We start from the raw sequence: 14050 nt of genomic DNA, 5'->3' as shown, positions 1-14050 counted from the left end.
AGATTGCTTACTGGGGAATGACCTGGAACTCTCAGCATGGGCTGAGGTGGAGCAAGAAACTCACTCCAGAATGATAGGCCTATCCAGACAGGTTAGTGGGGCAGTAATAGCTACAGCCCCAGTCCAAGCACCATTCCTCCCTGAAAAGGTTGGAAGGGCAGTGGTAGCCACTGCCCAGGCTCAGACAGACTTTCCAGAGCAGGATAGGAGGGCTGTGACAGTCACAGCCCAAACACAAACTGAGTGCCCTCCTGAAAAGGTTAGCAAGGTTGAAATGGTCTCAGCCTCTACTCAAACAGATAGTGAGGTTGTGAAGCCTGAAACAATGGATCACTCCACTCAAACAGAGAGCATTGAGGAGGAAGAAAAGACTTCCCCCTCCCAGACACTAGGTGAGAGCCAGCCTCCTCAGGGAACGGACTCTACCCCTGTTGAAGGAACTGCCCCAGAGGTAGTCAGGCCTAGCCTGGCAGAGCCCCTGATGGCAGTGGAACCTTCCCAGGTGGGACCCAGTCTGGAGCAGGTAACCTGCACCTCTCTACCCTGCCTCAGTCAGCCCAGGGCTGAAGAGGACAGGGAGGCCAGTGGTGGACCCCAAAGGGCCCCCTGTCCAAAAGAACCCCTTAATCAGCAGATTAGGATCACTGAAGCTGGTAACCCTAGCCAAGTGAAAATAGAACAGACTCCTGAGGGATCCCCCTTAAAAGTAGTTAGGGAACTCCCACAGCTGGACACTGTTGGGCACAGCCAAACATGGGGCCTAAAAACCCCAGACCTGACCTGTCCCTCCAGTAAGCCAAACAGAGGGACTCAGCCTCCAGCTTTAGGTAGCCAGAGGCTGACCCTGAGAGCTCAGTGCATCTCAGCTAAAGAAAGAAAGGCACACATGATGAATGGTGATTGGAGGAAGTTGAGCCCAAAGGTAGAGGAGCCTCACTTCAGTACTCCATCCCAGCATCAGCCTTCTTCTTTCCCAAGACACACCAGAGACAGAGATTCCCTATGGTGGAGACCCTCAGATACCCTTAGGGTGAGGGGTTGCCTAGTGGACCATGACACAGGGGGAAACCAAGCCAGAGCTGGTCCTTCCTTATATGGCCACTTAGGTAATAGAGGCTTACCTGGACAAGGATAGCCTTATCTCCTTTCGTTTGGGGGGGGGTTGTGTAGGAAGGTACATCCTGACTATGGTTGCCCCCAACTTTTTGCCCTGTGTTTTAGCTGGTTTTGGACATAGTCGACCTGGGACCCTGCCAATCAGGACCCCAGGCCTACTGCTCTCTCTTTAAAATGGATTCCATGTACCCTAGGTACATTTCCAATTGGTACTGGGCCACCCTATCAGACCCTGTAACTCAGGGCATGGGTGTACCCAGGGCTGCCAGGGGCTGCAGCATGTATTATGCCACCCCTGGCTGGCCTCCTAAATTTGACACAACTGGCTGCATGACAGCTGGGGCAAAGTCGTGTAATCACCCTTTGCTGTAGGTGTAGTATACCTATACCTAACCCTAAAATGGACACACAGATTGCTATCAGTCACTCCTATGGCAGGCCTTAACAATCCTGAAGGCAGAGTGCTTGGAATCGTGTGAGATGGTGCTCTGGCATGAGCTGAGCCTGTCTGCAGCGTGCGGAATCAAGTCCTAATAGCTGTTCCATGATATCGCATACCATATACTCTTAAGTGCATTATAATCCTCGCGGTTAAATGCTATCTTTGGTACTGCTTTATCAAAACATGTCGAGTAAGGTGTCATACGAATTGGAATACTAACCCCTCGCCAATTCTGGCGACGGGGTTAGCATTCCACCCTTCTAGAGGGACACGACATGTATGTAACTGTGAACCCCGGTTAAAGTTAAGCAAAGCCTCAGCTCCACAAAATGGATGCTGCCACCACAGACACGAGTCTGACCTCCGGCTGCTGGGAGTCCTTCCAGCGAGGGAGGCCTGGACAAAGGGTTTCCTGTCCGGGGCGGTGCTAGCACCGTCCCAGACATGGTTTTGTGTATCCTGGGTAGGCAGGGCTTTTCAGGAAGGTGACTGCTGAGTGGCACCCCGGTGCTCACTACGCATAGGCCAGTCAGAACCAGTTCCAGGGGCACACCAGCCCCTGGCCTGGGGAAGTCCGGCAGGGGAGAGGGGTGTAACCACCCCCCTCCTGGTCCCACCCATAGGCAGGACCTAGTCACCGGGTCAGCCCCCTTTTTTAGTATAAAGATAGGAGCGGGCCCCCTGTTCAAATTAGAACATCTTTGGAATCAAGATACCACTTTCTTCGAAAGGACTTCACGATTTCTTCTTCAAGATTCTCCCTTGTGGCTAAGGAGTAGTCACCCTGCATCAAGCGGGCACCATCCTAAAGAACACTGCGGTCTGCTGCAAGTCCTTCATCACGAATCCGACGACCCAGCTCGACGAGACCCGGCTTCCCTGGCACCTCTGACCTCTACTCACCTCTACAGCAAAGCTGAGAACCGTGAGTGCGACGAGACCTCGAGGGACCGACGATCGCCAAGACTGCACGACATCTTTACTGCAAGCCCACCGTGTCCTCCACTGGTGAGTGCTTTGGGGTCCGAGAAGCCCCGACCCTGCGCAGCTCCAGCACCCAAGGTCAGCCTCCCTGCATCTCCACGATCTGCGTGGGGCCCTTCTGCTGTTTGCTGTGCACCGCGTTGTTTGGCTACTAGCCGGCTGGCTTGTGGCCTTCCGAACGACGCCCGACGACATCTCTGCTGCTGGTCTGGTTGCTCCAGGCTGGCCCTTGCTTCCTTCTTCGAGAGAGGCACCCCGGACCCTCCTGGTCCACTCCAGACGCCATTTTAGGTCCACCGCGTGGGCTTGAATTTGCCAAGGCTTTGTTGCCCAATCCTGGGTCCAGCGACGCCGACAGCTTCTATCTTCGTGGGACAGCTCGATCCTCCATCCTGGTCGCCGACAACGCCTCCTGGTCCGTGAGATCTTCGAGCTACAGCGTCACCCACTCACCTTGTCGAGGTGGCTACCATCCGGTGCCCTCCTGGTGCCCACTGACTACTGGCTAGTAGTCTCGAACTTGGTCCCCTCTGCTTTCAGGTGTCATCTATCTTCGAGATCCAGGCTTGGATCCAACTGAACTTTCTCCACTGGTCACCGGCCAGCATCTTTTCTTCCGGCTCCTGGTCCGTCTACGAGGATTCCCGACGTCTTTTCAGACCTATGCAGCTGCAGCCCCTGGGCTTGGTAACTTCGGCATTTCGGTGCCCCAGCATAGCCTCACTATCCAAGGGTCAGAATCTACTTTCGTTTTCTCCCTACCAGGTCGGGTTCGCCCGAGAACACTAACTTTCTATTTCCTAGCTACCATAGACTTTTGTCCGCATCTCGCGTGAGAGTGCACACACTGCACCCGAGTCCCCTAGGCCTCCTAGTCGTAATCTAACGATTCCCTAGTCAAGTCCTAGCGATTCCAAAAGCTATTAGTACTGTACTTACCTGCTAGGAATTTCACATTCCACTTTCAGAGTATATGGTTTTCCGTGCCCCTCGGGCATTTGTATATACTGTGCTAACTTAAGTATTTTTGTAAGAGTTTTGGTTTGTGCTTAGTACCCTGTCCTCATAAAGAGTACAGGGCTGTTGTGATCTTTAATAAATAACTGTTTATTTTCATAACACTTGTGTGGTGTCCTTTCACTGGGTATTCAAGGGGTATATGTGTGGTAAACAGCTGGCTTAACACGCCCTCTCGAGTCTTTAGCCTTAGACTGCTCGTATCCATGCTACTAGGATAGCTGGTCTATAAGGTTGACTTACAACCAATCATCAATAAGGGTTGCTGGACTGATACATAGTGGGCACTAGAATAGTGACCACTGCATATCAGGCCACCTTCTCACACAGTGGGGGTCAGAACCAGTGGGGACCAGTTGCTGAAAGCAGCAAGTGCCCTGGGGAATCTCACAAAGGCGGCAACTCTTTGAAGCTTCCCCTTCGTGAACCTTGCCCATCCTGGGGGGAGGAGGCTTGGCACCTTGTCCCAGGATTTGCATAGTTGCAGGCCCCTGAGAACAGCAGCCTCTCAACCCTGGGGTCCAGAAACATTTCTGGTGGTGGCAGCTGAAAGCAGCCTCTCAGCCTGGACACTAGTGGTAGGTTGGTTTTCAGGGGGCATCTCTAAGATGCCCTCTGTGTTCATTTTCCATTAACTCCGCCACTGACATCGGTGTGGGTTTAATATACTGAGAAGTTTGATTCCAAACTTCTCAGTTTTCAGTGTAGCCATTATGGTGCTGTGAAGTACCTAATGTCAAACTCCCAGCACCATATACACTTAATGGCAGCACTGCACTTACAATGTCTAAGGATGGACTTTGACATTGTAATGGTACTGATGCAAAAACAACAGATGATGGACAGAATGCAGAACAAAATCATACATTCATCCCAGTACAGAGATCTGGGCCTAAATCCATCGTTTGTTTGCACTCCACCCACCCCAGTTCAGACATGGCCATATGCAAATCAGCCTTGACCCTGTCCTCGGGGACATCAACTTCCACCTGGAGAACAACAACGACCGCAACACCACCACCCTGCTTGACAACCTCGCCACCCTCGGACTCAAGCAGCTGGTGACCACCCCCACCCACCTCACCGAACACACACTCGACACAGTCTTCTCGTCCAGCAAAGACATCGCCTTCAGCCACGCCACTGTACTCCACTGGACGGACCACAGCTGCATCCACTTCACCTTCAGAAGAACCACGGTCCACCACCACCAGCACAGGCCGCACGAAGAAGCTGGAACAAGATCACAGCCGACCAACTCGCCGCATCCCTGAGCCAGCACCCTCCCGCCAGCTCAGCGAACCCCAGCCAATCCGCCGACAACCTCACAAAATGGATCTACACCTGCGCGGACGAACTCGCCCCTCGGAGGACCCCGCCCAGCAGACCCGGAAGCAAGAAGGCCCTGTGGTTCACCGACGAACTCAAGAGTTCCAAGAAGTACTGCCGTGCCCTCGAGAAAGCCTGGAGAAGAGACCCAACACCGGACAACATGACCACCCTCAAGCTCGCCACCCGAAAGCACCATCAACTGATCCGTGCCACCAAGAAAACCGCATTCAAGGACCGGCTGGACAACAACACACACAACAGCAAGGAACTCTTCAACATCGTGAGAGAGCTCTCCAACCCCAACGCCGGAACCAACGACATCACCCCATCGCAAGACCTCTGCAACTCCCTCGCCTCCTACTTCCACAACAAGATCGCTGACATACACAACAGCTTCAGCACACAAACAACGCTCCCCACGACCACACCAACGCCCCCCACCACCACCCTCAACGCCTGGACACCGATCAACCTCGAAGACACCATCCGCACGATGAACTCCATCCACTCCGGATCTCCAACCGACCCCTGCCCTCACCACGTCTTCAACAAGGCCGACGCTGTCATCGCACCCCACCTGCGGGACATTATCAACCCCTCCTTCGACACCGCCACCTTCCCTGAGAGCTGGAAGCACGCCGAACTCAGCGCTCTACTAAAGAAACCAACGGCGGACCCCACCGAACTCAAGAACTACCACCCCATCTCGCTCCTCCCGTTTCCAGCCAAAGTCATCAAGAAGACCGTCAACAAGCAACTGGCAGCCTTCCTCGAGACGACTGGATACCTCGACCCATCTCAGTCAGGCTTCCGGGCCAACCACAGCACCGAGACCGCCCTCATCGCTGCCACCGACGACATCCGAACCCTGCTGGACAACGGAGAAACAGCGGCCCTCATCCTCCTGGACCTCTCCGCGGCATTCGGCACTGTCTGCCACCGCACCCTAGTGCAGCGCCTCAGCAACGTCGGAATCAAAGAGAAAGCACTGGAATGGATCATCTCCTTCCTCGCCGGAAGGACACAGAGAGTCCGCCTGCCCCCATTCAGACCAGAAGCCACGGAAGTCATCTGCGGCGTCCCTCAGGGATCCTCGCTCAGCCCCACCCTCTTCAATGTCTACATGAGCCCCCTTGCAGCCATTGCACGCCAACACAACCTGAACATCATCTCCTACGCCGATGACACCCAGCTGATCCTCTCCCTGACCAACGACACCGCCAGAGCCAACCTACACGAAGGGATGAAAGACGTGGCCGAGTGGATGACGACCAGCCGCCTGAAACTGAACACAGACAAGACGGAAGTCCTCATCCTGGGCTCCTCACCCTCTGCCTGGGACGACTCCTGGTGGCCCCCCGCCCTGGGCAACGCACCCAAACCGACAGACCACGCACGCAACCTGGGCTTCATCCTGGACTCCTCCCTCTCCTTGACCAGACAAGTCAACGCTGTCTCCTCGTCCTGTTTCAACATCATGCGCATGCTACGTAAGATCTTCCGGTGGATCCCCACCGAGACCAGGAAGACGGTCACCCAGGCCCTCGTCACCAGCCGACTGGACTACCGCAACGCCCTCTACACCGGAACCACCGCCAAGCTCCAGAAGAGACTCCAGCGGATCCAGAACGCCTCGGCGAGACTCATCCTCTACGTCCCCAGACGAAGCCACATCTCCAGACACCTGAGAGACCTGCACTGGCTCCCGATCAACAAAAGAATCACCTTCCGGCTCCTCACCCACACACACAATGCCCTACACAACCAAGGCCCGACCTACCTCAACAGCCGCCTCAACTTCTACGCTCCCAAACGCCACCTCCGCTCGACCAGTCACGCCCTGGCTGCCGTCCCCCGCATCCGCAGAGCGACAACAGGAGGAAGGTCCTTCTCCCACCTGCCGCCAAGACTTGGAACTCCCTCCCAACGACCTACGCCTGACCCAAGACCACCTCTCCTTCAGGAAGAAGCTCAAGACCTGGCTGTTCGAGCAGTAGCGGACCCCCCTCCCCCACCCCAAGCACCTTGAGACCCTCCAGGTAAGTAGTGCGCGATATAAATGCCAATGATTGATTGATTGATTGCCTCATGGGAACAGTCCAGCCCGAACTGCCAAGCCATGTCTTTCCTGGACCGGAATCAAGCATCCTAGGACCGGTTTCTGGCTATCAGCCGTCTTCAGCCAGGATAGCTTGACTCCAGTGGTGTGGAGAGCATGGGACTCACGTCTGAGCATACCCATCCCACTCGGGGTGACAAATGCCTGGGGGAGGAGGCTTGGCACCTTGTCCCAGGATGTGCATAGTTTCAGGCCCAAGAGCAGCAGCCTCTCAACCCAGGGGTCCAGAAACATTTCTGTTGGTGGCAGCTGAAAGCAGCCTCTCAGCCTGGACACTAGTGGTAGGTTGGTTTTCAGGGGGCATCTCTAAGATGCCCTCTATGTTCATTTTCCATTAACTCCGCCACTGACATCAGTGTGGGTTTAATGTGCTGAGAAGTTTGATTCCAAACTTCTCAGTTTTCAGTGTAGCCATTATGGTGCTGTGAAGTACGTAATGTCAAACTCCCAGCACCATATACTCTTAATGGCAGCACTGCACTTACAATGTCTAAGAATGGACTTTGACACTGTAAGGGTACTGGGCTCATGCACCTGTATCCTCACCACTGGTACAGTGCACCCAGCTAGAAGGGTGACTGATCTATGCCAGGGCAGTGGGTTGTGTGCCATGTAGACTCTTTACTTTGTTCTGCACCAAAACACGCAGCCTGCAAAGGCAGTGTGAGTGTAGTGGTACAGGACCTCTAAGGGTGGCACAATAAGTGCTCCAGCCCTTAAGGGTCTTCTTTGGTCACAATGTAGAGTAGCTCCTATTTTCCCAATAGGCTCTGCGCATTGGAATAATATATCCTATAGATTAGACGTAGGACTGAGGTCGACTAGGTCTCTAGAGAATAAATTAATCTTAATAGTGAATGCCAGCTAGCTCAGAGGTCACTATAAACTTTCTCGAGTTAACAAGCAGGGATTAGTTTCTGACAACCGCATAAAATGAACTTTGTTTCCCAAGAATAAGAAAAGTATCTTTAGCGTCGTGGAAACAATAGATCAGTACTTCACTCAGTCACTTGTGCATGCTTTGTTTCTACAGAGGTTCAATAAGAGGTTTTATTGAACAGTCTTTCTCATGCAAATAAGGTGAACTGCTACAATTGTAATGCAGAGTACAAAGTATAATGCGTACAGCGAGAACAATATTATAAAATACTGTAAGAGCATTGTATGGTTTCTAAACTATATAAAAATGCATAGTTAAATAACAAGGGCTAAAAGTACTCAACTGGTGCTTCTAAAATACGCCTACCCCAATGTACCTAACCTAAGCCTAGTACGCGGGAAGGAGTAAGTGTGGTGTAGCATAGGTTTCGTTTTCTTTGCTAAGAATCTGTCCAAGGTTTCTCTACGTTCTAATCAGCTCCATACCTTATTTTAGAATGAAGGAGGTCTGGTATCTCAGTCTTCGGACTCTATTTCCCAAGCTGGAGGGTCGACTTCCTTCGGCACTTGCTGCAGCGAGCTGCCCTGGGCAAGTAGATAGTCGAACTGCTCTGAACCACTGTGTGTTGCTAGAGGAAGTGAAGGCATATTTATACCTTGAAGGTGTCTAGTTTGACGTAAAGTCGGGCATAATAACGTTAGGAAAGAACCCCAAGGGAATAGTAGTTCTTTGTAAAGTATATGAGTTCTAGGACAAATCAATATTCTAGCAAGGAAAGATCCCTGACTGCTCAAGCAGATTTTCCAAGAAATCGTTGTGACGTTTTGATATGGGTGGATGTCTTCTTGCCTGTATTTGGTCTGCTTGGGCTTTGTCTTAATAAGGGAATGATTTCTATTCCTATATTAGGGCAGTGTGAATTGTATCTATAGAAAGGCATGAATCTGGAAAATTCACTCTGATCCTAAAACGCCATACAACAACAGTGCCCTGGGTACCTGTGGTACCATTTACCAGGGGTTGACCTGTGGCCCAGGATGCCAATTGGGTTTTGTTTTCAGTGCAGTTTTAGGGAAAGAACATAGGCCCTAGGTACCTGATTGACAGGGGCCCAGAGGCACACTTAGTTAAAGCACATCAGCAGATCTGGAAAAAGTGGGGGCTACCATGCAGAAAGAAGACACTTTCTCACATATACCCGTCCCACTCAGGGTGACCGATGCAAAAAGAACAATTGATAGAACGCAGACCAATGTCATTCATTCACCCCAGTACAGAGATCTGGGCCTACATCCATCGTTGTTTTGCTCACCATGCCATTCCAGTTTGAACACAGCCATATTCAAATCAGTCTTGACCCTATGCCCAATGGGAACAGTCCTGCCTGAACTGCCAGACCAGGTCCTCTCTGAACTGGAAACAAGCTTACTCGGACCAGTTTAGGGGTTTCACCCCTCATCATCCAGGATAGCTTGACTCTAGTGGCTTGGAGAGTACGGAACCCACCTCTGGGCATACCCGTCCCATGTGGGGTGACAAATGCTAAATGAGGAATTGATAGACATGATGCATAACAATGTCATACATTCACCCCAGTAGAGAGATCTGGGCCTAAATCCATAGTTTTTTTGCTCACCATGCCTGTCTAGTGCAAGGAAGAAAGTCACTTTCTGTTCTACTCTTCATATCCCTGGTAGGAATGATGTCCTCCTGCAATCCCTTTGTACCATGTTTCAGCCTTTTAATGCATAAATTGCAAGAGGAACTGGACAAGCAATGGATTCAAACATAAGACTGTTTCGACTATGTTGTTTGCTTCCCCCTGGAGATGCACACTGCTTTGTCCTGGTGGATTTGAGAGGCAAATCTCTGCAGGCCTGACTCTGATATCCCAAGTTACCACAGATACTTCCTTAAAGGGCTGGGGATCTCATCTGCAAGATGTACAAGTCGGCAGCAAATGGGTGCTATCTCAGTTGCTTCTCCACATCAACTTGCTAGAACTCGTGGCAGTACATCTAGCCTTATAAGCCTTCCTGCCCACGATACAAAACTGCAGTGCTCATAAGCACAAACAATACCACGACCATGCACTATATCAACAATGAAGGTGACACAAGGTCTCAAGTACTGATACATGGTCATTTTCAGGGCCGCTACACGACCAAGGCAGGAGAGCGCATATGGCCTCCAGTTTAGCAAGTCCTATCAGACCTTGTTGCAGGGATTCTGCTCCTGCACAGAACTATGCACAGGAAACCAGGAACTGAGTGAATTGTGGTGTACGAAAAACTCACCTCAGTTCCCAGAACCCCTATCCGACTAGCATCATTGTCTCATTTGTTCTCCGTCCTACTGGAAAGCTACCAATGATTAGACCACCCAGAACAAGCGACTTAGAATACTCTCAGGAATGGTGGGAAACAAGAACACTCTTTGGTTTATTCTCTCATACAAGACCACAGCATAATCAGAGACACAGTTAAGTTTAAAATGTTTATTTCAACTACGTGCTCTAAAATGCAGTATTTTGGCTAACATAAGCAGACATATGATTAGAAATAAAACAATCAGCATTGTTACAATTCCATACAACACAAAAGGAAAAATCATGTTATGATAGTGGAAACAGGTCCTATCGCGCCTTGTGGACCACCCTCCCCTGGCTAATAGCTAGGTTTTATAATAGAAGGTCTCCAGGCTTGAATGGGGAACCCCATACCTCCAAGATCAGCTGAGGTGAATCACTTCACAGGATCAGCAAGCTCTCTGCAGATGGAACAGTTTTTCTTCAAGTGCCTGAAAACATGCATGCAGTGTAATATTAAAGGTACTCTAGTTTCAGCTATTCGCAGCTGGGTGCATGTTGTTTCTAGAGTGTGGGCCTATCGACCTCAATCAACAGCATATTTTATTTGACCTTGGAGCCTGCAGCACAAAATGTACCGACTGAGGTCGCCGAGTAAGTCTAGGGGTGTTGTAAGCAGACCGTTCCCATCAGATTAACTTACAACACCAGATACATGTAGTGTTGTGAGCAAAGGCGGCAAAGTAGCAAAATTACGTTTAAACATTTTAATACTCTTATGCTTACATAGTAGTGTGTGCAGGCAGAACCAAGTCTTCACTACACCCTCCCCTGATCGGCCCACGAACAAAAAGGGAAGCAAGTTTAGGAACGCAGAGTTCAAGTTCGAGTGAGACGGAACCAAGTTCATATTTTGCCATTCGCATAATTAGAAGTATCTGAAAGAGACAAGTTAGTGATAGGTTCCTTACCTTAGAATATCCCTAGGCGTCAGACTGGATCCGGAAAGTTTTGCTTAGAAGTACCCTTGCGCGTCAGCAGGTGGCGCCCTGCGGCTCCGCGTCCGTCACTGACGTCCGCGCCGAGATGACGTCACGGAGAGTACTTAGGCGCCACCATTGCACGCTGACATCAGTTCTTTTTTTTCCACGCCAGTAAGTGCAGATCCTGATTAAGCGTGTACCTTGGTCACTTTTTGACCACTATTTTGAGACTTTTGTCTCCCCACTTTTTAGGTTTCGACCTGCCGATCTGCGCAAGCAGTTCGCGCAGGCGAAATCTATTGTTTACAATATTGGCTTCAGGACCGTCCCCCGGCTCCCATTGGCTAGCTCCTTAAATGGCGGCTAGCCATTGGGAGCCGGATCTGTCCGTCAAGACCGGACCGGATTTGGGGGCGTTCCCGCAAATTTTTCCCTCTCCACCTCTGCGATGTCGTCATTGCGGCGGTGGGCGGAGTTTCATTTTTTTTTTGTGTGTTTGTTTTGGTTATTCCATGCCTGCCGACCACGGCCGCCGGAGGAAGCACAGGTGAGTGCTTGTTGACCGATTATTTGGCTTCAGTCTGTGTGCTCTGTTCTCTCTGCCTTCCTTTTAGTATTGCTTCCAAAGACTACTCCCTCACGTACTTGCTCCTCCCTTCCACTAGTGTTGCTTCGATGCACTCTATAGTCAACATTTCCTCCCATACCCTCCGACTCCTCCCCCTTGCTACCTCCCTTGGGACCACCATCCCGTTAATATCCCTAATTTGTTTATCCCTCCCCCTTCGTTTTATGTGTATAACCGTGTCCCCGGTTCTTTTTTCTTTAGATTTATCCCCCCCGCCCCCGCCTCCTTCCGTGACCCCTCCTTTGTGCTTCTTCGAATCAGGCGCAGCTGCGGGCAGCCCTATCTCTGCCGCCGGGGTCCTGACAGCCCGTGCAGAGAGGCCCGGGAGAGCCCGTGCTACTGCCGCCGCTCAGACACACCACGGTGAGTGCGAAAGAGCGCGGGACGCTAAAGGGGAGCCCGGATTTGGGAGGGAGGGTTACCGGCTCCCACTCCCTGTGGGCGAGAAGGCCCCGCCTTCTTTGAGGGAAGAGGGTATCCGGCATACCGGAACAGAGGCCCCAGTGTACATATCGACACCACAAGGGGGGAGGGGGAGGTGGCGAACAGTACTACCCTGCCATCATAGACAGAGACTGCAACACAGGACCGTGGGCCTGGGGCGGTGCACCATGAAGAGAAGGCGGCCGTATTATACGGCATGTCATCGTGGAAGTCTGGATTGGAGGAGGGTTTTTTAATCTAGAAATATACGTGTGTGGTGAGGGGGATATTAGTCATATCACTGTCAGTGGCACAAGGGAAGGAAGGGTGTTTGATGCAGCATCCTCGAATACCTCTGTGGGCTGGAATCCCTGGATGGAGGTTCCTGTGACAGGGAGTGTGAGTTGCTGGACATCACCCTGGAGGACAAATCAAGGATGGGGGGGACATACACTTACCTTGGTCTGGCACAAGATCGGGGTGCGGAAGGGAATATTAGTTTTGGTGGTACAGGTCGAGAGAAGGTGATGCAAAGCGGATACTGTATGAGAGACACCCCCCCCCCCCCCCCCCATTTGCATTGCTATATCTGCTAGGCACAACATTGTTTGGATGAAACAGTGAATGTCACAGCCCTCCTCAGTGAAAATTTGAAGTGTCATTCACTTCAATGCAGGACCCGGAACACCTGATCCTTCAAAGTTACACAAGTGCCTAGGATCCGACGTGCTTCCGAAATACTGTATAAATCGCATGTTGCATACCTCTCTGCCTGGTCTGCTTACTTGATGGCAGATGCAAACTGAAATCCAACTTTTGAAAGGCAGTGACTTTGTTGCTGTTTACAGCCCAGTGCAGTCATTGAAAAAGTGTTTGTACTTTGCGTTGAGTTGCGTATTTGTTTTGGGAATTCTTGTTACTGTTGCGAGAGATTAAGCTATTGGCATTGTAAATGGCAATGCCATTTATTTATCTGTTTTCAAAACCAACACATAAATAAAAAAATTGTCATTTACAATGCCAATAGCTCTAACTTTTACAAAGGCGAAACCGTTGCATTGTAAATGCTTGTTTACCTCCTTGTGCACGTAGGGATGTCCGGCTTTAAGTCTTGTGGGGCCTGTCGCCGAAATATGTTGGTGGCAGAACCTCACGATGTTTGCCTCCACTGCTTGGAGACCGATCACGACTCCCGGGACTGTCGTGCTATGGCCCCCAAGGCCTTGCGGGAGCGACGCTGGAAGTTGCTGGAGGCCCAGCGTTTGTGACATCGTCTCTCAGGGTCTAGGGGCCATTCCCGGGACCGCTCGCTGGACCGGAGCTGTCGCTCCTTGGACTCCAAGTCTTCGCCTTCGGATTCCGTTAAGCGTCGCCATAAAAAGTCGAAGAAGCTGGTCCGCTTTTCGACGTCCACCGTCGCTCCTCAGAGGCAAACGAGGGGGACAGGGACCTCGCCCCTATGGCTCCTCTGGAGCCTGGGAGTCCCGCGGCCTACCCACCATACCCGGGTCCGTCGGCGACTCCTGAACAGATGCAAGAGTTCCTTGCTGCTATGGACCGCCTTTACAGGCCTCGGGCTCCTGCAGGCGCGCCTTTCGGCCCGGCGGTCCTGTGTCCAGATCTTGTTGGCCCGGCGGCTCTGCCACCGGCTCCAGCCCCGACTCCACATGATGAGTGTAGAGATGACGCCCCCCCCCCCCCCCCCCCAATACAGTTGAGGCATTCCGCAACTTTTATAAAGACCTCTATACAGCTCAACAGCTGCTGGAGGTGGCACCATCCCATTATCTCCAAAACACATTCACTCCCATGTTAACT

The 14050-nt window shown here is 51.5% G+C and overlaps 1 protein-coding gene across 1 annotated transcript in view; it reads left to right on the top strand.

Moving 5' to 3' along the window:
* The window catches only part of LOC147661033 (mediator of RNA polymerase II transcription subunit 13-like), a gene marked incomplete at its 5' end in the record, with an annotated part of 150415 nt that extends 136915 nt beyond the window's left edge, over positions 1–13500 (top strand). The window contains one exon of the mRNA XM_086951380.1: positions 13325–13500. Coding sequence (XP_086807506.1) covers positions 13325–13500 — 176 coding nt within the window. The remainder of the gene's footprint in view (positions 1–13324) is intronic.
* Positions 13501–14050: the final 550 nt, after the last annotated feature.

Source organism: Lissotriton vulgaris, unplaced genomic scaffold (genome assembly GCF_964263255.1).
Source record: "Lissotriton vulgaris unplaced genomic scaffold, aLisVul1.2 SCAFFOLD_2982, whole genome shotgun sequence".
Classification (NCBI taxonomy): domain Eukaryota; kingdom Metazoa; phylum Chordata; class Amphibia; order Caudata; family Salamandridae; genus Lissotriton; species Lissotriton vulgaris.
The sequence above is the reverse complement of the archived record's forward strand: the minus strand, read 5'-3'. Positions and strand labels throughout refer to the sequence as shown.